The 22,222-nt window shown below is 44.9% G+C and overlaps 1 protein-coding gene across 3 annotated transcripts in view; it reads right to left on the reverse strand.

Moving 5' to 3' along the window:
• The window catches only part of ryr3 (ryanodine receptor 3), a 67,665-nt gene that overhangs the window by 12,114 nt on the left and 33,329 nt on the right, over positions 1-22,222 (reverse strand). For all 3 annotated transcript variants that reach the window (XM_068341966.1, XM_068341965.1, XM_068341967.1), the window contains 49 exons: positions 21,743-21,829; positions 21,437-21,663; positions 21,109-21,321; positions 20,158-20,767; positions 19,864-20,064; positions 17,439-17,541; positions 17,099-17,233; positions 15,374-15,647; positions 15,177-15,291; positions 13,066-13,198; positions 12,137-12,240; positions 11,608-11,743; positions 10,788-10,971; positions 10,474-10,576; positions 10,253-10,373; positions 9,991-10,160; positions 9,681-9,901; positions 9,475-9,565; positions 9,245-9,385; positions 8,616-8,779; positions 8,431-8,509; positions 8,246-8,335; positions 7,994-8,137; positions 7,590-7,652; positions 7,345-7,420; positions 7,106-7,229; positions 6,875-6,990; positions 6,732-6,799; positions 6,523-6,644; positions 6,293-6,342; positions 6,156-6,216; positions 5,833-6,071; positions 5,548-5,629; positions 5,188-5,318; positions 4,975-5,093; positions 4,702-4,900; positions 4,522-4,616; positions 4,206-4,351; positions 4,018-4,105; positions 3,838-3,930; positions 3,502-3,669; positions 3,271-3,330; positions 3,054-3,188; positions 2,838-2,950; positions 1,727-1,823; positions 665-777; positions 474-525; positions 343-399; positions 158-257 (listed from right to left, as the gene is read on the reverse strand). In XM_068341966.1, coding sequence (XP_068198067.1) covers positions 158-257; positions 343-399; positions 474-525; positions 665-777; positions 1,727-1,823; positions 2,838-2,950; positions 3,054-3,188; positions 3,271-3,330; positions 3,502-3,669; positions 3,838-3,930; positions 4,018-4,105; positions 4,206-4,351; positions 4,522-4,616; positions 4,702-4,900; positions 4,975-5,093; positions 5,188-5,318; positions 5,548-5,629; positions 5,833-6,071; positions 6,156-6,216; positions 6,293-6,342; positions 6,523-6,644; positions 6,732-6,799; positions 6,875-6,990; positions 7,106-7,229; positions 7,345-7,420; positions 7,590-7,652; positions 7,994-8,137; positions 8,246-8,335; positions 8,431-8,509; positions 8,616-8,779; positions 9,245-9,385; positions 9,475-9,565; positions 9,681-9,901; positions 9,991-10,160; positions 10,253-10,373; positions 10,474-10,576; positions 10,788-10,971; positions 11,608-11,743; positions 12,137-12,240; positions 13,066-13,198; positions 15,177-15,291; positions 15,374-15,647; positions 17,099-17,233; positions 17,439-17,541; positions 19,864-20,064; positions 20,158-20,767; positions 21,109-21,321; positions 21,437-21,663; positions 21,743-21,829 — 6,613 coding nt within the window. The remainder of the gene's footprint in view (positions 1-157; positions 258-342; positions 400-473; positions 526-664; positions 778-1,726; positions 1,824-2,837; positions 2,951-3,053; positions 3,189-3,270; positions 3,331-3,501; positions 3,670-3,837; positions 3,931-4,017; positions 4,106-4,205; positions 4,352-4,521; positions 4,617-4,701; positions 4,901-4,974; positions 5,094-5,187; positions 5,319-5,547; positions 5,630-5,832; positions 6,072-6,155; positions 6,217-6,292; positions 6,343-6,522; positions 6,645-6,731; positions 6,800-6,874; positions 6,991-7,105; positions 7,230-7,344; positions 7,421-7,589; positions 7,653-7,993; positions 8,138-8,245; positions 8,336-8,430; positions 8,510-8,615; positions 8,780-9,244; positions 9,386-9,474; positions 9,566-9,680; positions 9,902-9,990; positions 10,161-10,252; positions 10,374-10,473; positions 10,577-10,787; positions 10,972-11,607; positions 11,744-12,136; positions 12,241-13,065; positions 13,199-15,176; positions 15,292-15,373; positions 15,648-17,098; positions 17,234-17,438; positions 17,542-19,863; positions 20,065-20,157; positions 20,768-21,108; positions 21,322-21,436; positions 21,664-21,742; positions 21,830-22,222) is intronic.

Below are 22,222 nucleotides of genomic sequence, written 5' to 3' on the forward strand. Positions count from 1 at the left end.
AAAATGTCATGTCAAAAAATAACCTCTTCATTACATTTAAAACACTTATTTTTTGTAATTGTGACACAAAAAAAGAATTTTCAAGTATGCATTTTTGTGTGAAGATAGCCGACAGTGTCTAAAATGTCGACATGCTAAACAACCCACACATCGCTACCTTTGCTGGCGCTGATCATCTGCAGCACCATCTCGGCAGCGCCGCGGGCGTGCAGCCTCGCCTGCTGGTACAGGATCTTCTGTTTCTCCATCTCTTTTTCCTGAGATGTGAGCGACACACAAACGCATCATCAAACGCATGTCATCCTGCAGATACACACTAAAATAAACTAAATTATGGCTTACCTCAAAAGTTTTTTCTTTCCCTTCCTCCTCTTCTTCCTCTTCATCCTCTGCGCAGCTCTGAAGACAAAAACCCTTTATCAGTGTGTGTCTTATGATTATAGGGTCTATGAAACCGACTTTAAGAGCATTACCTTTGCCATCATGTCTGCATACGCAATATACAAAGGATCTTCTTCCAAGTGACTGAAAAGGATTGAAGTCAAGAGTGAAGTTAAAACTGAAAACACTAATCCCTGATTGTGACCTTACAGGATCTCTTGATTTGAATGAAACGTCTCATCTCCTGAAGAAATGACGCATGTTAACTTTTTAACTCCCTCACCTTCTCTCCGTCAGAGCGTTGTGGCTGAAGTGAAGAATGAGCTGGTGGAGAGGGTCTGGCTGGATCTCAGCCACCTCCTCTTCCTCCTCCTCCACGATCTTCATCGGGGTTTTCTGTACCAGGCCACAGGCGCCAACAGTTAGCTCCGTCAAAAGTCTTCGACCTCTATCCATTTGCAACAAGAAACTTCACCTTGCCATGGTTTGAATTAACTAGCGTGTGTTTTATCGCCGTAACCGATGAGAGTAAAGTTCTACCGGCATGCAGGTGAGTTTGTGTGTCACAACCCGGTGAGTCATGGAAAGGACGAGATGAACAGCGTTGGAACCATCTTATAAACGCATGCTTGTTACGTCAAACAGAGGCAAGCAGTAAGCCACCGGGTGATGACATCGAACATGAAGCGTGATCATGACCTCATAGGAGGGAGTTCTTACGAATGCACAAATCTGAGTCCAAACTAATCTGAACTGAATGGAAACGATGGAAAAAAAGAAAACTTCCTCACCAAGAAAAAAGGAAAATCTAAATCTGAGCAGTAACTTGATTCAGTGACACTTTTCTAGCATCTTGATGACTTTGCTGCACATCTGCATACGGAGACCTGACATGAAATGTGATCTTCACACGACTACGCAAGCATGCCACTGACGCCATGGCCACAGAACGGACTCAATCACACTACAGGACTTACAGAGTACAGCAAAAAGACAACTGATGGGTTGGATCCAGATCTGACAGCCAAACAGCTACAGACTCCCCGAGAGAGGCCCTCCTTACCGCCGTCAGAAAGCCATAGTCTGCTTTTCTAGCGCTGGAGCTGGCCCTGGCCCTGTGTCTCCTGAGTTGGTCATGCAGCCTCTGACCCCTGATGGATCTCTGTTTGAAGGTTTTTGCACGCCTACAGCGGGGGCCCCTGGGTGCTTTGGTAAAGGTCCCCACCCGGACACGCTCCCAAGGCTCGACAGGCGCTGAGCTAAAGAAGCATTCGGCAGACAGGACTGGCAGAGGGGTGCCAACGCAGGGCAGGCGGGGCAAGGGCAAGGCGAGCCTAGTACTTACTGCCAGATCCTGCACTAGCTTCTCCTCAAAGGAGTACTCCACTGCCTCTATCCAAAGTCTCTGATAGGCCGGGATGAAGAAGTTGATAGCGCGATGCCTGGGGAGGGGGGGGTAGGGAGGAATGGAGGGGAGCAGGGAGGGAGGTACAGTGCCGTTAGGGTGGGTTCTGGTGAGTGTTTTTGGACGAGACAGGAAGGAGAGATGTAAGGGCATGAAGGGGTTACAGGAAGTGCATTTCAGGCAGGGTGGTGATTGGTCGATGTGGGACCGACTGGCTCTTCTGACTGGTCACGTTTGGTCTCTAAAGTCACTGCAGCCATCAGTAGAGGAGCATGCATGTCTTTTAATACTTCTTTTCTTTGTTAGATGATATATTGTGCTAAACAACGATAAACAAAAGTTAAAATCATGAAGCAACAAGGAGAAAAATACTATGAAAGAGTTTAATGTATAATAATGAAGAAGATCCTCGTCAACCAGGTAGCCAACAAACCAAACTCAGAATTACAACAATGAGTTTCTTTCTTCTTCTGTCCTTTCTTCATTCCTTCCTTTGAAACACCTGAAATGAGACAAACGCCGGCGGCTCGCTCCCCATTCCCACTTTCAAAATAAATTCCTTCTAGCTGACCAATCAGAATCATCAGTGCAGAAAACAATCGGTTGCGAGGCAGAAATTGGTCCACAGCCACGTGGATGAAGGGGGGTGAGGGGGGAGGGGGTGTCGTACAAATGGAGCATTCGCCGTGTAGTTTCACTTTACCGTCAGCAGAGAGAACAAGCGGTCAAAGCTGGAGGCTCTGAACGCCGTCTCCAGCCAGACCTCCCGATAGCCATTCAGGAAGTAATTATTATTTTTGTATCTGAGGGAGGATGAGGACGTGTTATGCAAGGAAACGACACAGAGGAGAGAATGTCGTTAGGGAGGTGAGGAGGGGTTTATATGGACACACAATCAGAAATAAAGAGCCCACCCTGTGGCGACTTGGTGATTTGTTAAATACGGTTAGATTGAGACAGGGCAAAATGTCTTCATCATATCCTAATAGATCATGTCAATATTTAATTATTGACAATTTAAATCTGTTCTACAGGTGCGAATCAGACTCACCTGGGCAGGTTGTAGAGCGGCGCCATGCGGAAACACGCCACAACGGCTCGCTTGCGTTGTTTGGACAGCAGCTTGTGCCACACACACTTCTTATTCCTGAGAGGCTGCTCCACCTGAAAGACGGGGAAACGGCCGATAACATACAGTAAATGCCCATCGCATCCTGTCGTGTATGTTTATACGTGGTTCTAAAGGCTGGTAGCTGTCAGCGTTTACCTGCTCCAGGTGGAAGACTGCAGCGGAGATACTCTGCACTCGGTCCACGGTGTGGTCTGAGTCGACGGGTTCCTCGCTCTTCACCACCACGTCCTTGTAGAGGTTCAGCTGCCACTGCACCGCCGGGTCACCTGACTGCAAATCAGCGAATAAACAGCCGCGTCATAAAAAGCAATAGCGACACGTTGACGGTGGGCTACACAGCAGGTCGCCTGACCTTATCCTGGAGATGGAGGTTCTGACGAAGATGCTCCTTCACCTCATCGTCTGTGTCCTTCTGCAAAAAGAAAAGTTGCATCTACTTCATACACTGCTGCTACGTATCAGATAAGTCTGGTACATATTCATCATAGTGGATAACATTTTTTATCCATGTCTCCTGCACCGCTCTGAGGTTTAAAGACTTGTCAGGAAGTCTCTGTGCCGGGTTCTGTCTCCGGCGGCTCACCAGGTTGTAGCGGATCTTGGCGAGGGAGATGAGCTCCTGGTCTCCGGGGGTGCACATGTTGAGGCCGATGGGCAGCATCTTCTTCAGTGCAGCTACGATGAGAGACGTCTGGATGGAGTAATACTCGCCTCTGCGACGCTTGTGCTTCCTCTCCTGGTCGCCACCCGACTACAGAGAGAACGGAGTTTACAATCACACAGAAGCTCTGTAGAGATTTAAGGAGCTCTTTCTAATTCTAGCATATTTCACACCTCAAGGATTAAACAAAAGAAAGCCAGATCCCTTAATGTAATAAATCATTAGCAAAACCTAAAAGTTAGCTCTTATTTCATTTACCTTGGACATCTTTGTCTTGGCCTCTCCGGTCAGGAAGCCCAAATTGTTTATCTCATTCTGAACCACAAAGTTTTGCTCTTCACGCTTAAAGTTCTAGATTCAGAGGATAAAGTAAAAACAATTAGCAAACAAATCTGGAAGAGCAGAACTCATTATTGAGACTAAAACGACAAGACTTACATGGGATTTGCACCAGAGGATGAAGATCTCAGCCACCATCCTGAAGAGCTCAGTGGAGTCAGCATCCGGCTCCTTCAGCCACCTGGACCTGGAATGGTCACCATAAATCAGTGACACCTTTAAGGCGCTTTACATCTGTGTGTCACATTTGAAAATATAAAATAAAAACAACTTTTCTTTCTTCGTACCTGTTGTTGTCCACGTAACGGATGAGCATGGGATAGAAGGCGTAGAGGTCTCTGCAGAGCACGGCAAACTCATCCAGGATGAGCAGCTCGGCCTCCTGGTTGTCTCCTTTGCTGTCCGCCTTTAGTTGCTCCTCTTCAGCCACGACCTGCGTTTGACACGCAGCTCATCAATCAATACATGAAAGAACACACACACCTCTCAGCAGATCAGAGGTCCTCCGATAACGGAGATGCTAACAGCTTCTGATGGAGTGAGCGAAAAAGCTCCCATAACCTCGACCCTGTGATAAAAAGTAGAGTGGATTTAAGCTCTCACCTTCACGGTCTTCTTCTTCAGTTTGTCCAGAGTGGGCAAGAAGTGGCTTCTCAAGAGGTCGGCTCCAGCCTTGCAGATGATTGGCTGAGAGTAGACTGCAGCACGAACCAAGGGTAAAAATAGGTTCAAACTTTCCTGAGAAAATTGAACCAAAACTATTCTACTGAATTTAGACTTCACCTGCAATCCTCTTCATCCAGGGGGCGTCATCGATGCCAAGGTTGTTGTTGAGGATCCTCAGGATGTTTCCCAGGATGATGCTGAGGTGTTCGGACGTCACCAGGGTGCAGCACTGGGCGCCAGGGGGAGAGTTCTCTGGACCTTTCTCCCACCAGTAGGACAGATAGTTACACAGCATTGGGAGGATCACCTCGATGACCTGCAGGAGGAAGAACGAGATGTCAAGAAGACTGTCAAGAAGCAACCCAACGGCCTCCAGGAGTATCCCTCAACCTGTGGCATGTCGCTGTAGCGGGCGCCGGACACGGAGACGTCGTGGACGTCTTTCAGCAGCCTATCAAGGCGTGGCATCTCTGGACACATCTCCTCCACCGTGTCGGGCATGCTGAGGACTGGAAAAGAAAAAGAACAATTTGAAATCACCTCAGATTTCTTCCTCAGGCAGCATGAAATTAATCTGAAAAATGGGATCAAGCGGATGCTCACTGGCTCTTTCTCTGGGGGTCTTGGTGTTGAAGACAGACAGCGGGTTGTGGGCGTTCAGGTCAGGTTCCAGGAAGGCCACGGGCATGGCCCCCACCAGAGTGGCCAGGCTCTCCCCCAGGGCTGGAAGATGCCTACAAGTGGATCACGAATACGTGCACTGTAATATCGTGTTGACCAGAAGGCTTATCATTCAGTGCTAACTACCAGCGACAAGCATAATAGACTTCATGAATTGCTATTTCACGGTTCCTTGTTAAGCCCATGGTGAGCAGGCAGTGCAGACTGGTGAACGTAACCAGTAAGCGTTACGGTTCTGCTCAAGCGTGGAACCAGAAGTCATTTTACAACCCTACTAGTTACCTCTCCACAAAGATGTTTTTTCCAGTTCCCAGAGAGTAGAAACAGGTTAAGATCCTGTAGCAGGAAAGCTGCACGTCATTCACTGAAACAAACAGATGTTAATCAGACAGCATCCGTTTTTAATCAGCGAGATGACTGCAGGAGAACGAAAGATTAAAAGGGAATCATTGTTCATTAAAAAGGTGAACTGTCTGCCTGACAACCACGTAGATCTATTGAATTTCTCTCTGCATTTACTTTTTGGTTTCAATTCTTTTTATTCTACATTGTTTGGTGAGCACTCACACAACAGATCCACTCCAAACTCGTGCGTCTTGATGTGCTCGAACAGCGCGGTGAGGATCGGCAGCAGGGCGACCGTCACGTAGTTGATGCTCTGACTGACGCTCTTCATCTGGGCGCGCGACTGCATGAACTTTCCCAGCTTGAGCATCTCCACCAGCTTCTCCAGGTCCTCCGAGGCGTTATCGAAGAAAGTCCGTATCCCAGCTTTAACCAGCTCCGAGCCAGACTTCATGACCGTCCTGAGAGAGAAGGGCAGGGACACGGAGGCTGAGACACCATTTCCTGCTCGATGGAGCCACATCTAGACGAAAACAAGTGCTTACCTGGTGTCGAGCGAGTGGGTGAGGATGTGCAGACAGCTCACCATCATAGCAGAGTCACTTCCTGGAAGAGACAAATGTAGGATGTGGAGAGGGACTCAAAAGGCATACGTCCATACAGATGACAACACAAACCTTACCAAAGAGAGAAATCCTGTGTCTGACAAGAGCTGCCAGCTTACAGAACAGGCTGGAAAAGAAAGATAGAAAGAACAGAGGGAACAAAGACGGGCCAGACAAGGTAAGAAAATAATAAAAAGTCTGAAGGAAGTGTAAAAAGAGAACCATGCTCTCTCTCAAGAGATACAGAAACCTTCAGCTCCAGGCTGACAAAGGAGATGCTATCACACAGGCTGCTTCTAGACACTACCTGGTCACCATCTCCTTTTCTTTGTTGGAGGCGCAGCCACAGCTGCTCAGGTTCCGGCTGGGCGTGGACAGGAAGTAGAGGCAGTGGTTCTTAAAAGACTGATCTATCAGAGGAAGTAGTACCTGGAGAGAGGAAATGCAGCTGTCAACACTAAAACCTCAATGAGGCGTTGAAGCGACTGATCTGGAAGTCTGAGTGGACATCTAGACCTTGGCAAAGAACTTGATTTCCTGGTCGTGAGGTGATTTGTCCGTCTTCCCGCTGGTGGCCATCGCCTCTGGAATGAAAACAGCGAATGTTAAGGCGGTAAGTTGTGGAAGAGTTCGCAACAGATTTAAATACTCTGACTCACCGAGGTGAGCGATGAACTCCTGGGCAGAGTCGATGTACTTCAGCATCCTTTTGACAAACTTGTAGGCGAAACGTTTCTCCATGGAGGACGAGTCCTGTTCCATGTCCTTCAGTCCTCTGATCACACACATGACATGAAAGTCTTTCAATCGCGTCGGGGAATTAAAAATCGACCAATGAAACAGTTATTTTTTTTCACATTGCTGTAATTGGGGAGTCTGAGGATGTTAACCTTGTGACGACGTAACCACTGATCTGCAGGAACTTGAAGAGTTCCTGGGCCTTCTCTCGGTCTCTGTACTTCTCTTTAGCCGTCAGGGTGTCATAGGGAACCAGCAGGGGGTGGGTCCCTCCTCCTGGTCAGGTCAATGAAACGCAGAAATCATTTCAAAGACATTTTAAGCAAAATCACATGCACAGCTCAAATAATTCCCCCTTCCAGAATGACGTGTCTATTTCTAAACTTCTTACCTTTGCTAATGAGTTCAGTCTTCTTCTTCTTGGCCCAGATGTTGTGGTAATTCTCTGCGACCACCTCCACCATGCCCTTCAGACCGCAAAGACGTAAATATCAGGAAATCTGAACAGTCGTGTTACAGTTTCACGCGACACAACTCTGACCACGCATTTCGTAAGTGGAGAAGTTATTCCGACAATTTTTATTATAGTAGAAGAACAATACTAAAATACTAAAATAAAGTCAGTGAAGAACAAACCTGTAACTCTCTCGACAATGTGACATTGTGCAATTCCACCGGAATCGGACTGAATCCGTTTACCTGCAAAGACAGGAAGGAGCGATAAAAACACTGAACTGTGTCTGAATCGTGAAAACATAAAACGCTTCGGTTATTCCGCTCTGGTCTAATACCATTTCATATTTGACAGAATACAGATGTAATTTGATCGATATCCATCTTAAGGCTTTAACACTGTCTTTGTTTTGATTCTAATCTCAATGTGACTTCATAGCTAAATACATAGCATTTACGTTGCTTCTTTGTCAGCATATGGACATAATCCTACCTTTTTGTTTCTTAAGAGTTTTGTACAACAATGTACCTCTTGGTAATGTAAAACAAACAAAAAAAAAACCTCATCGTGCTTCAGGATGTTTAACCTGAGATTCAGAGCTCTTTTTTTGTTTCTCGCTTTCTCGTTGCTGGAACATGGCTTCTCCCTCCTTGGTCCTCTCAATGTTCCAGCTCATAGCCAGCATGCTCTTCAGCGACTCCCTCACTGGCCATCGGTACGTTTCTCTCTCCTGTACATGAAAACAACACGCATGAGAATCTGATGCAGGATGACGCCATCAGATGTTGGAAGACAAACAAATGAAACTCTGACTGAGCAAATTAAAAGTTCTACGTACCTTCTCAGTCAGTGCTTTAAAGGGCTTCAGCAGCGGATGGGATTTGGCCTGTTCATCCACGGCGTCGCCATGTTTCCAGTCTGCTGACATCTGCAACGACACCTTATTTTAGGCCCCGCCTTCCATGTGCAGCTGTTTTATGTTCTATTTAAACACTGCAATGACAAACACACACTATAACGAACCTTCTCTGACGACCACTTGTCATGGGAATGCTCAGCATATTTGTTGGCAATGTACTCAAGTTTTTCAGGAAGTGAGATACTAGAAAATGGAGATGATGTTTAAAAATTTAAAAATAATTGAATTCATAGCGTTAATTTGAATACAAACACCCAGACAAACCACACATCTGGATTTCCCCTCTCACTTGGCAGTGTTGATGGGTTTTGGATCGAAGTTTCCCTGTGCGTCCAAAGAGAGGTGTTTCTCGGGCATCGTTCCGAGACTGGCATCCACGAAATCGGGAGGCAGAGCTCCGGCGATGGCGCACAGGCAGGACTTGGCCATTTTGAAAAGCTCAGCATCGTATTTCTAAAAAGAGCAGACAGACACAGCAAAAGGGAGGGTCGCAAAGTGGATTTCATTTTCTCTGCAGCGGCGACACGTCAGCTCGGATATCAGACGGACCGACTGAAGGGAGAAAAGCCGAGGAAAGAAAAAGATGCAATGTGAAAGAGTTCTGCAGCAGTGATGCCGTAACACAAACCGATAAATAATGCATCTTCTGCACTTTGCTCACTTCCACATCACTACCTCTCACTACAAAAAACTATTCTGCTTGGAAGGCCATAACATTTTCTTAGGAGAGAATTTTAAAAAACAAAGAGCAGCTCTCAGAGCACTCAACTGTTTGGTTTGCAACAGAAAGATTCCAGAAAAATCTTCCCGAGTCTCAAAAACAGAAAATGAGGGAGGAGGAGGGCGACTGTGGCAAGAAAACACAAAGACGTGATAGAACTTTCCAAAATGATGAATTGTATTGATGAATTGTTGTACCTTGTGAGAAAGGGAGTCAAAAATCCCCCAGAAGAGTTTCTTGGTGAGGAGGAGCTCCTCCTCAGAGGCCGTTCCAAAGCTTCCCATTCCAGAGGGCAGGCAGTAGTACTTCCAGTTCTGCTCGTAGTGGTTGGTCAGCAGCTGGAGATCAGATAAACAGTTAAATAATGTCACATATCAATCCTTAGGGGGGGCAAATGAGGAGGCAAAAGGGGTATGAGGTGTCTCACCCTAAGAGGTATCTTGCAGTATTCAGTAAGCATGGGAACATCGAACACCAACCTCCTGAGCAGCTGCTGCATCATGGAGGGGCGTAGATGTCTGTGGAATAAAAAGTAATAAAAACATCATTCAAAGGCAAAAACACAGGAAGCAGGAAGTGGAGACTGCATGAATATAGTTAAGATAATGTATGCATAAATTTGCCGAGCCGTACTTGCAGATAGCGAGCAGACACTCCTCGATGGCGTCCCTCTGGGCCTTGGTGAGCGAGCGTCCTTTGGACAGCCGGTAAATGGTCTGCAGCGTGGAGTCGATCAGCTGGGTGTAGTGTTCCGTACCGGCGAAGAGCGCGGCGCAGCGGGTCAGCAGAGGCAGCAGGGCCGAGCCGATGTACCTGTTCATGGCCAACGCCGTCTCCGTGGTGCTCAGCGCCTCCTGAGGAGCAGAGATCGAAACGCGCATGAAGCCACGGGTCGATCCAATGGGGGGGGGGTGCTAAATGCATCCTGGTTTCAGTCCCTCACCGTGTCCAGAGACGCTGAGGCTTGGAGGTCGGGCAGGAAGCCGACCTCCAGCATGTGGAGCAGGAAGGTCTGGTCCTCAATGCCGTAAACTCGCTCCAGGAAGAGCACCATGGGGGCCTTGTGGTCGGGGCAGAAGCAGGCAGACATATCAGGCTCCGTCACGGAGCCGTCTGGAAGACGCATTAACGCATTTATTAACTTCAGTTATTAAAGACACAGTTTGATTTTTAAACAAATAATGACAGACTGATAAATAAGTTACCTTTGTTCACCACGGGGGCTCTGAGGGGGATGCTGATGATGCCCACTAGGTCTGTAGTGGGAACCAGAGACTGCAAGATGGCCCGGATACGCAACGCCTCGCCTTTACCCGCTTTGATGAGCTGTAAGAGGCAGGAAAAAGGAAAAAAAGTGCAGGTTTGAAAAAGGACGTCTGCAGAATGAAACCGTCTTCTCATCTCATGTGGGTGTGTTCAGCCTCACATGCATCTCTGGAGCGCAGCGTCCCAGCAGGTCGATCAGAGCCGAGTAGAACGACATGATGGCGTTGCCCATGTGAATGACTTCTCCTTCTTCATCGCCGGACCTTAAACACAAGAATTCATCACGTATGATGAAACATTATTAAAAAGTGCATTGACTCAAATTAAAATGAGCACTTCTCTGGATTTGTTCTTCTCCTTCTGTTTTCTAGCTATTCAAAGAGTTTTAGCGTCTTGTGATGATCTAAATGCTCATTCACAGTCTTTTCAATCCAAACTGAAGTGAAATAACGTGAGAATTGTTGTGATTTCTACCCGCTGATGACTCCTTCGGGGATCTGGGGTAGATCCAGGGCAGGATCCTCTGAAATTTTGATGGCTTCCTTCATGGCAGCTAGCAGACCCTGACCTCCCTCTCCTCTCAGGGCGGGACCGAAACACTCCGGACGTCTGATGAGAAGCTTCACCACCACGTTGGCATTTTCCTCCACACTCTCACCTGGTGTAAACACAACGAACAGATGTTTATTCATATTTATTTCCCCTAAAATCCTGCTTGTTGCCTTCCCTCCAGATTAAAAGACGACTGATTTTTCTTCTGGTGTCAGCGTTCACAGCCGGAGCAGGTTAGGGCTGATTAGCAGGGAGGTGTCCACAAGCTGGCCCAGGAAACCCTTAAATTTGATTGGCTACCTCAAGTGCCACACAGGTATTCTGAAGTATGATTGGCTATCTGCCAATAACAGACATCCACCTTAGTATAAAACCATTATTAAAGCATTTCCATCATTAAAGTATTTCTTTAATAATGGATGATTTTTTTTTAATTATTACTATTATTATTACTATTAATATTATTATTATTACAAATATTTTTACAGGATTTTTTTTTTGGATGTTAGGTTCACATGAAAAATAAAATCTTACATTAATTTGGTCAGAATTGTGTTGTAATGCAAAGATAATTTTAAAGTTGTTTTTTTAATAAAAAAACAGCATCAAAATGAATACTTTTTTAAAAAACATGTTGGTTTTCCCACACTGCTGGCAGTAGGTTGAGGAAAAGAGCAAAGATATTAAAGTGAAAATAAATCCACAGGTGCTTTTAAAAAACTCAGTGTTAAAGTTTACACACCGTTGCAGAACACGGCGAACCTCAGGAAGGACAGATAACGCTCTCCTTCTATGGGGTTCCAGCCGAGGTCGGGGTAACCCTTAGCAACCAGCATGGCGCAACTCTGAAGACCACAACCTGCCAGATACGTCACCACCTTCCCACACAGAGATAAAGAGAGGACGTCATATTTATGTAGATCCATAAACTTAATCTGAGTTTACAGTAAAATAAAATTATTAACATTTTTAATGCACACACACATTCCTGTTAACTGCTCGGTGTTAAAATCTCACCCTGTGTCACTAGCTGTGCACAGTCTGCACAAATTATCTACGCATTTCTTTTTGATTTCACTCCAGGTTCACAATTCCACGACACTTGAAATAAAATTTAAAGCAAATTTAAGTCTGTCGTACAATCTGCGCATCTGTCAGAGCAAGAATAACTTGAGGTCACGCTGAACACTCTATAAGTGATATCTGATTGTCCTGGAATCCTTCGGCGCGCTGCTTTACGACTGAGATGGGGTGTCGTCGCCGTGACAAACCTTCTCCAGATCCGGCTCCTCCAGGGCCAGAGCCAGGCCGTTGTTATCCATCACCGAGGACGCTGCCACATCGAGGGGAGTGGAGCCCCGCATGGCTTCAGATGCTGCGCATGTACACACACACACACACACACACACACACACACACACACACACACACACACACACACACACACACACCAAAGTACTGTATTACTTCTACTATTTGCTCTCTGCCTTACAACAGAGGGCAGTCTATCTACATGTTCAGCTCTTCATTGTCTCCGTTTGGAGGAGTAGGCAGCGTTAAAGAAATCATCGCATCAGCTCAAGTCAACATTCTTATCATATTTTAGAATTTAATGTTAAAGAGGAAAAGAAAGTCAAATTTCTAATTAACGTTTAAACTCTTGAAAACCATTTATTATGTATAAAAAAAGGATTATGGACAATTTAACAGAAAATTTTGATTTAAAAAGACAAAACGCTTCATTTGTGCAAAATTAACCATGAAACGAACCAACATTTACCCACAGGACCAACATCTCTCAGCACTTTAAAATGTTGCGTGTGATTTCTGAGTAAGCACATAACAAATGTTTCCTGTCGGGCACAACAAACTGATGTGTTTGCATTCGTCTGTCCTCTCCTCACCGTGTGAATGTCTCCTCTTTCACAGTCATTTGCTTTAGATGACACAGAGTCAGACCCCGGTGACTCAGCAGCGCTGCCCCGCGAGCCTAAATGACCCCCATCATTCGCTTCCCCCTCTTCCTCTCCTGCCGTTCTCTTCTTCTCTCACTCTTAATCTGATACCCTGGTATAATGAGGGCACTTATGTGGCGCCACATTCCAATTAGCTGACAATCTGTTGCAGCCGGTGGCTCTTTTGCATCCTTCTGGAAACGCGACGTGCTCAGTCTGATTCTTTTAGGTCTTCTGGTACTCACCCAGACCGACACTGCTGTTCTCCAGCAGGTAGCTCAGGTGGTCGAACATGGCTTTCTGGTTCTGGCGGCTGATGCGACAGAAGTAGCACAGGAAACGACAGCAGCTGGCCACCATCTTGGGGAAAGCGATCTCCTGCACGCAAAAAATGAAAACACGACATAAACAGATTTCAAAGTGAAAGCAGACGCTAAGATTACTTCCAACGACTTCATCTACTCGGAGAAAAGAGGAACATTTTTCACTGATTTGTAGATAATGACTCCATCATGCAGTGATATATACAGTATATGGCCTGGACTTTCCAGCAGTTACACACTGATTGTATCTCAGTCTTAAGGTCAGCCTCTCCACACAGATTATCCTTGTTTACAGCTGCAGCCCAGTCATCCTTGGAGCATTTGGCTGCAGTCGTTTCCATGTGATGGCTTTCCTTCCAGCGGCCAGGAATGTCTCAGAACAGACACTCATCCTGAGTCATGAGTTGATCTGGGATTTATCCAGGTGTAATGTGGCCATCAACTTCAATCCAACAAGCCAAATATGACAAAAAACAAAAGCTGAATGCGCCATAACGCTATAAATATTGTCAGGTGGTTTGTGGCCAGAATGATTCTTTATTTATGGAGTAAATAAACAGAGAATCTTTCATACAGATTCCTCTCCAGGACCTTTAACTGCAGACTTCTGCATGTATTATTTGATTGCTCTTCTGATATCTGCAGCTCCTGTCTGATGCAGATAGCCGCTCAGCTTAAGGAGTTTCAGCTCCTCGAGTTTTAATGCAAAGCCGGGTTTTAACATTTACCTAAATATATGATATGAGCCAAGGTGACTGGGGGAGGCCAAGGCTCGAACAAAGAGAAGTCTGAGTATGGATTCAGTCTAAGCATAACTCAGAAGAGTGAATTATCTCAGAGATGACAGTAAATTTCCAGAACAGATTCCAGAGGGGAGTAAAATCCTCTCAGTATGCACCGAGCATCGCATTCATCATCACACAAGTCGGCCAGTTAAACTTCTAATCATACCAAATTGAACCACTTCTAAAAGCAGATTTATCGTGTGTTTTGACAGACAGAGTAATTAAGTTTTTAATGTCTTTCAGCCTTCTGGGGAAAAAAAAAACACAATGGGGTAAAAATAAATATTCTATTCTTCTCTCATCTTCGTTTTATGCTTCAATATGTCTGAGCTGTCATTCCCGAATTTGTGAGCAAAGACGTGACTCGATAATTCAATCCGCCTGTAAATCAAATTTATTCCTCATCATGACTTGACAAAATGATTACAGATAATTAAAGAGTAAATTTTGTAAATTTGGACACCTACAGGCTGTGACCCTGGTGCTTCTTATGACCAGAGGGTGTGAAGGGCACATTAAAAAAAAAGGGTCAGCAAACCGGTGAAGAATTTATGTGTGAGACGGCGTGATCAGACTGTCGCAGTCCAACGGGAAGCCCTGAATGCATCCCCGAGGTTCAATTCAAGCTCAGCACCAACGGCGGTATTAAATCACAACTGTATCATCCAGCTTCTGTCAGCACTTCCCAAAAAAAGACAGGCTTAGAATCCCCCCCAACTCTCTTCAGGCCTGGTTTACTCTTCTGCCCTCTCTGAAACCCTTGTGGGGTTTTTTTTGGGTAGTCGCCTGTTGATCTTGTCTTACTTCTCCATCTGAGGATTACACTTGTATTCCTGAGATCAGTAGAAAAACCCGTTAAGCCTGACAAAGCCTCTTCTGTCAGGGTTTTCAATCAAACAGTCTCAAATCTAAAGGTCTGGGTCCGAATCAGAGACTAAAATGTTTGTGCATGCATTTCTCCTCACATCCTGTATAAATACATGCTGACATTCAGATCCTAATATGTTGTTCAGTGAGATTCATTTCGACTTCATGTTTTTGGGGGAATCACGTTTGTTAAAAGTGGAAAAAGAGACTTTTTGTAATGACAGGAATTTTGGCTCAGGAATATAAATGTGATTATATCACAAAGGAATGATAAGAATTTAAAAAATGACAAAGAATGATTAAATGTTTGCTGTATTAACCATTACAAAAAAAAGTCCCAGTGAGGCTTATTAGGTTCCAGATATGGTCACGTCTCCCTACCTGTGACTTGTCTCCTCCCAACACGTTGACCATGACCTCCATGACCGTCTCATGCATGCCCAGCACTCTCATCAAGTTGGGATGTTGGTAGAAAACCTTATTGTTCATGATGTCGCTGAAAACACAAGAACAGAACGAATGAAGGTGCTGAACAGTTTGGAGGCATAAACGGCACGTTATGGAGGGAACCGTCTTACCCGAGTCCATCGATCATGAGTTTTTCCTCCTCCTTGCCCATACGCACCGACAGCAGGGACCTGATCTGACCCAGAGATGCCAGCAGATTAATAGCATCCTGCACAGAGGCGGCGCTAATGGTGTAGGACTTCTTCATGGCCCGGAGCAGCTCCCCGATGCCGTCGTACTGCCTCCTCAGCAGGCTGAACATCACTCTGACCAGCTCCGGGTCCTGAATGTGAGACTCCTGAGCCCAGCTGGTGATGGTCTGGGAGATCAGCTCCTTCAGGTTGGCTGGAAAAATTACATTTAAGCATAAATACATTTTGGTCCTTCATGGGATTCAGTTCACTTGGAAACACAAAATTTGAAACCTGTATCAAGATTTGAACAGAAAACTGATCTATGCCATAACCTGTGTGAAAAATATTTATTGCTTAACGTTTTCCACATGTTCCTCCCAAAAGAATGAACTCCATTCACTTCAAACTTGGACAGTAGAAGCTGAAAACCTTCATAACAGAAAGTTAGCAAAGGTTTCTGCGTGTCTTAAAAGGTGTGGCTGTGGTGAAGGAAAATTCATTCTAATTCCTGCAGATCACCTGCTGTAATAAACACTTATCTTTATTTCATTCACTTGTTTCCCTTGATTTCAGTAAAGCCTGCGTTATAATTGACTTTTGCTTGTTCTTCAAATTTTTGTCTCTAGAGAGAACAACTTAGAAGAAAATGTCTGAAACAATCAAAGGACTGCTGAGAAACAGTTGTGGGCTTCTGTTCCCCAGGCGCCACAAAAAGTTTTTTCATTAAAAAAGAAACAACATGGCTCTAAATCAAACATTAAATCCACACTTATAAAAAGGAGAGTAGAAAAATATAGAGATATATAAAACCTGAAAGTCTTGGTAATCCTACAATGAACCTTTAATCCTGTAAAAAACAACAAAACAAAACTCAAGCATAGGACAACTCGTTGACCTGCTGCACCTCTGCAGGTGATCCCATTAATATTCCAAAGCTGCCGCTGAACTGAGTGTTAAAGTCAAACACTTGGAGCAAACACAGGGTCAGCTTCAAGCGGAATCCTAATGAGATTAAACAAACACGCACAGAGAAATACGGATGAAAAGACGAGCGTCACCGCTAACACACAAAAACAACCCCGTCTGCAAGTTCATCTGTGAATGGTGTCAGTTAGAACACCTACATGGAGTTACTCTACTGACAATGAACAGGTGATTTCGAGGAGGCCCAAACATATTGTATATACGTATATATACACTGTATATTAGCTTTTAAGTAATAAACCAGTCTGCTATAAAACTTGTCTCGTCTCAATGTTCCTCCACAGATCATAAAGTTCTCATTATCGGCCCTCTTGGAGCTTTTCAATAATGCAGGTTAGGTGTGGGAGGCTGGAGAGCAACATTAAAATTTATAGCAGGGTCTTCCTGCGTCTGCCCATTAGTCCTCTGGTACTTGAAGCACAGAACAGGACGCTGAAGGTGGAAGCGAGGAACTTGTTGAACCAGTAGTTTTGGCAGCCTCCATTGTTCCGTGTCAGTTTTGATGGATAAATCTGAATCTGTTTCAAGGATTTCAGGGATAATTTACTACATATTTCAGAGTCTCCTTCATCCACCTCCATCCTGGATTACCAGAGCATCAGAATGAGGAATTTTTTTTTTTTTTAAAAATGGCATTGAGGATTTCAAATATGTAGTATACCATTTCAAATTACTTACTGGGGGCAGCCTGTTCCTTCTCTCTTGGTTCCTCTTCAGTCTTCTGAGGGGGACCTTTGATTTTGTAGATTAAAGCAAGGAGACGACCTTTTATTGAGGTGTCTTGCTCTTCCTCTTCCTCCTCCACAGGGATTCCTGTATACAGAAACACATTTGTTTGAGTAATGCTTTGTATAAATTGCAAAAAGTTAACCTCCTCAAGTCCAGTAATGTCAAGAAGGAGTAGATATATTATGTCACATGTCCAATACCCTATTTTAGGGTTAAACAAATCATTAATCTTGATGAAAAACATTAAACTAATTGTAAAAGTTATTGCAGCATTTTGATTGAACTCTACCACAGTGTAGACGCAATTCCTCATGGAAGGAGTTGAGTTCATCTTGGATGTCCTCGGGACAGGGGCAATCCTCCCCAGCACTGAAGTTCAACAGGATGTTGATCTGGAGGAAATAAACACACACACAAAAAAAAGTTAGAAGTCCAGAAAGCTGGGAAGGGAAGAAAAGGCAGTTAGCATTCAGCTAATCCATCCGTCGACAACGTAGAAAGATGTTTAGTGATGAAGACGCATCTTCTGAATCTTGATCACATCGTTTTGAAATAGCTTTATTACTAAATTAAATCTGCTGTGTTCGTATGTCCTAAGCTAACTATAAAATAGACTGAAGATACATGAGATGCCTTCATGCTCTAAGCCGGTGCAGAGTGTAGTCCTGTTATTCTGATGTCTATTTGTAGCAGAGCTTTTTAATAAAGCATGGGAGGAAGACACACCTGCTGCTGACCACTATGAGTACTTTTCAGGGGTCAGAGTGTGTCTGAATGGCTGGTGTGTATCTGTAGCTCCAAAGAGGAGCATTTTTAAAACATGTTGGTGGAAAAAAAGGACTCTTAGATCTAAACTTCAGTCTTGCTGCTGTTAGCATCTCTCTCTACTCCAGCTCTGAAATCCAATGCTAGATGAGGCCCTCTCATTAGCTGCACAGATCTGAGCCTCAGGCACATTTGTGTGCTGACAAAGGTTTTACACAGAGCTTAAAACCACTAAAAGCACAGAGGAGAGCACTTATAATGATCCCCAAAGCACCCAGATTGAAACAAACTGCTTCTGTCTGGGCTTTTTTTTAATCTTTGAAACCAACAAACTGCAAGAAAACAAAAACTTTTCAGACCAGAGGAATCGTCTCATTTTGAAAAATATACCCTAGACTGCCACATCTCCCATTTGTGTATTTGGCATCATGGCCATTAGCATCTTGATTTGTTAAAGTGACAAGTTTTTGGATGACCTTGCCGTTCCTCCATTCTGTGTGGAATGAGAGGGCATCCTGTGGGAGCAACTTGTCAATCACAAAGCATATCCTGCGTTCTAGTCTACTTTATTCTAAATAGGACCATAATTCACAAAATGACCATCGTGCTGTTTGAGACGAGTGACTGAGACCATAAACTTATTACGAAACATCTGATGGGGTAATAAGTCTCACGAGTAATCGGGCCATTTTATGATAAGTTCGCAGGCAACAGGACACTTTACAACTTGTGGAGGTGAAACTGTACACAGTTCTCAGACCCAGGGTCCATTTACTTTACATTGTCCCTGAGCGAGTCTAATAAATCCACTGATATTAGCTCATTCATTATGATAGTCATACAAGTCCATCCCAGCTATGGACTCTATGAAGAGCTAACAGCTAATGTGGAGCCATATGGAACAATAAAGGGTCACAAAGTCCAGTCTGTGCCCCTGACTAACCGTTGCCGTGACAGCAATGGATCCTGAGTCTGACCTCTCCAAGTCCACCAGGCAGATTACTGCAGCATCTGCTGCTGAAACCCTATGGGAGATATTTTGGTCTAAAAGTTTCAGATGGCAGAGAGTGTTTGCTGGTTTATGTTTCCAGGCGGCTTCAACAAGCCCACTTTTTAGTAAGTCTTGGAAATTTAACTGTATTGAATTTTTAGACTTGTTTTTTGTATCAATAATCAGTTTTCAGTAACCTTTGCTAGACTTTCAAACAATTTCAAAGCTGACGGACAGAGATAACAAAAACTTATTTTCTCTATCTACTTACCTCTATTTATGTTGGGGGAATAAAAAGTTGAAGACGGCGTACTGCAAATCTCCCCTTTGGGACTAAAAAACTATTTTCTACACGTAAATGCCAGCTGTTTAGCTCCCACTGCACAATCAGTTCACTCCAAGTTTAATTTAGCTTCAGATACGGCTCAATCTACCCTTTGGGAATACCAGCCAACAATAAGGCAGTGAGAGAACTACAAAAAACCGAGGTCATTGATTTCTTTCACCTCGAGGCTCAAGTGATTATTCTGGGGGCTTTGCACCATTACAATACATCAAAAAACCCTGAACCATGACCTTCTCTCCTCCTACAACTACAAGCACACAGCTCCACTCCCCTTATTGCTTCCTCACAAGAAAGCAAGTGAGGAGGAACTTGTGAGGAAGGCTGCAGGTCCAGATGGCAACAGCTGAAGGACTGTGCAAGATAGACGCTCATATTTTCAATCTATGTTTGATGCTGGGAGAAAGCAAGGGATGTGGAAAACATCTATTATAAAAGGTGCCGGTGCCAAAGGTCCCACGTGTCAAAAACCTCAGCTGGTTCAGGCACTCGTGTCAAAAACAACGTTTTCTTCTTTGCTGCTCTAATGCTGTAATTTTTGCCGCTGGGGAACTACTTTAAAAAAAAGAATCTTATTTTAAGCTCACATTTCATGCATGGCTGAGGTTTTTGTACCTGCTCGTGCGGGGGAGAACGAAACTCTTTGGTCTTCTTGGCGGTGACCGCAGCCGACATGTTGAGCGCCAGCATCAACTCGTTGTAGCGGAACTTCTGGTTGAACTGCAGCTGTGACACGAAGCCGTCGGAGAAGGAGACGATGGACTCGATGCGGTGCTTCAGCTCGCAGTCGCAGAAGTAATGCAGCAGCTCGCACATCTGAAGGGAACAGAACCGCGTTCGGACATGTTCTCTGATGCACCTTTTCACATCACTGAAATATACATGCGTGGTTTAACCATCGTCGTTCACCTGGCGTTTGACCGACTCAGGCAGCGACTTCTCCAGAAGACCTTTAACCAGCGGTTTGCTCTCCTTCGTTTCCTCCTCTCCTGCCTCCACCGCCTTCTCCTCGTTCTTGCTCACCTCTTCTTTCTCCCCGGCGACCGCTACCTCGTCGCCCTTTCCCTCCTCGCCCTCCTTGGCGTCTCCGAACACATTGGGGTCGATCATGAGGAGAATCAGCCTCACCTCCTCACTGGTGAGGACTCCCATGATCAAAAGGGTGGCAATCAGCTTGAGGATGGGGACGAACTGGTACTCCACGCTTCCTCCTACGGGGTCTCGGATGTGAATGCCGCCGCCCTGCACGGCCTCGGTGAGCATGCTGATGGCTTTCTCCTTCAGGATGCCCAGAGGGATCTGGGGGCTGTAAAGGTGTTGCTGACGCTTTGTGTTGATGATGCAGACGGGAGAGAAGTTGACCCGAGGTTTGAGGGAGGTGCTCAGGCCCACACCGGGAAGCGAATGCCTCTTGGACTCGTCGGGGAACAGTTTGATGGAGCGAGTCTCATCCGTCACGGGAATGATGAATTCATTGTTCATCATCAGACGGGCCTCTTTCGCCGTCTCCAGATGGATGCTAGCATTAAGAGGAGAAATCAGTTGAATAATCAAGGCTGTTATCCTTATTTAGAAAGTAAACATCTAAGTTTAAAATGTCCCCAGTGGTGTGAATATGTAACTTTGCTTCTGAAGAGTTAATTTACATTATGTTGAGGATTTTCTTTTTTTGCTTTATGTTTTGCAAACATAAATTTGTCAGAGGCATTATTACGATTTATAATGAAACGATGAATCATGATTTTTATATTCTGTAAACTTTGTCCTTTCACATTTGTGACAGGTAACATCATTAATGTTGAAATGATGTTAAAGTTTAAATGTTTATGTCATCTTTAAACACAGATGTGACCATCAGACCTGATGAGGACGTTGTAGAAGCCCTCCCTCAGCATGCCTGAGAGGTATTGGTTGTCGATGGTGTAGAGGAGCTGTGATTGGTCGAGATGGCTACACAGAGTGTGAGCGACGCGGGTGTTCCCCAGGGCACAGAGGGCGCAGTACAGCTTCAGGGTGTGGTAGTGGAACTTTCTCAGGCCTTCCAGTTCAGACAATTCCAGGATGTCCAAACACCTGAAAGAACATGAAACAACACTACAGTAGCACTGGGGGGGGTTTAAAAAAAAAAATCATGACAACTCATGTCAAATATTGGACGTATTTACAACAACACTCCGTCATTACCCACCTGTTTTCCTCTGGAATATGCACGGCCATCATCTGCAGCGGTTCCAGACACTGGACCACCCAGCCGTGTCTCTCGCTGACTCGAGCCGTCTCCACGGTGAGGAAGGTGTTGGGCATCCGGCTCCACAGCACAGCTACTATGGTCTGGACATCCAGTCGTGGGGGGCACTGCGGCACCGGGTTCCTGTGCTCGCTTTTAAACATGGCAGATGAAAGCGGCATTGCATCCTGGGAGAAGAGGGGAGGCAGGGAAATTAGCGAACAGATAAAAGTGATGACGATTTGGATTTGAATGACAGAGACGAACCTTGAACTTGACAAATTCAAACTGGAAGAGGTTTGCACAGGTGGGACGTACGAACACGGCTGGGAACAACTTGGTGTTTGGCTCCACCTGAAATAAATAAAGTTAGTTCATCGACATTGACGATGAGACATTATATTTAAAAAAAAAAAAAGTGCTGTAGGTGTGTCCTGAAATGAACTGTCGGTGGACCTGAACACCACAGATGAGTCTCATTCCTCTCCTAACATCTGTTCTTGTGGAAAATTAAACAAATGTCGGAAAGGCTTTAAAGCCCCCAGAGACTTTACAGCAGATTAAAGGCCTCCCTATTCTCCACTTTTGACAGATACCAAAGTAAGGATGACTCAAGGAGCAGAGAGAGGATGGAGGAAAGGGACGCAATAATAGAGATGAAGACAAAAAAGGTATCATTGTCATCTCTAGTCCTATATTTAATATCACATGCTAATAAGATGAGATCAGCCGGGCGAGGAGAGGATT

This window comes from Antennarius striatus, chromosome 19 (genome assembly GCF_040054535.1).
Source record: "Antennarius striatus isolate MH-2024 chromosome 19, ASM4005453v1, whole genome shotgun sequence".
In the NCBI taxonomy this organism is placed as follows: Eukaryota; Metazoa; Chordata; class Actinopteri; order Lophiiformes; family Antennariidae; genus Antennarius; species Antennarius striatus.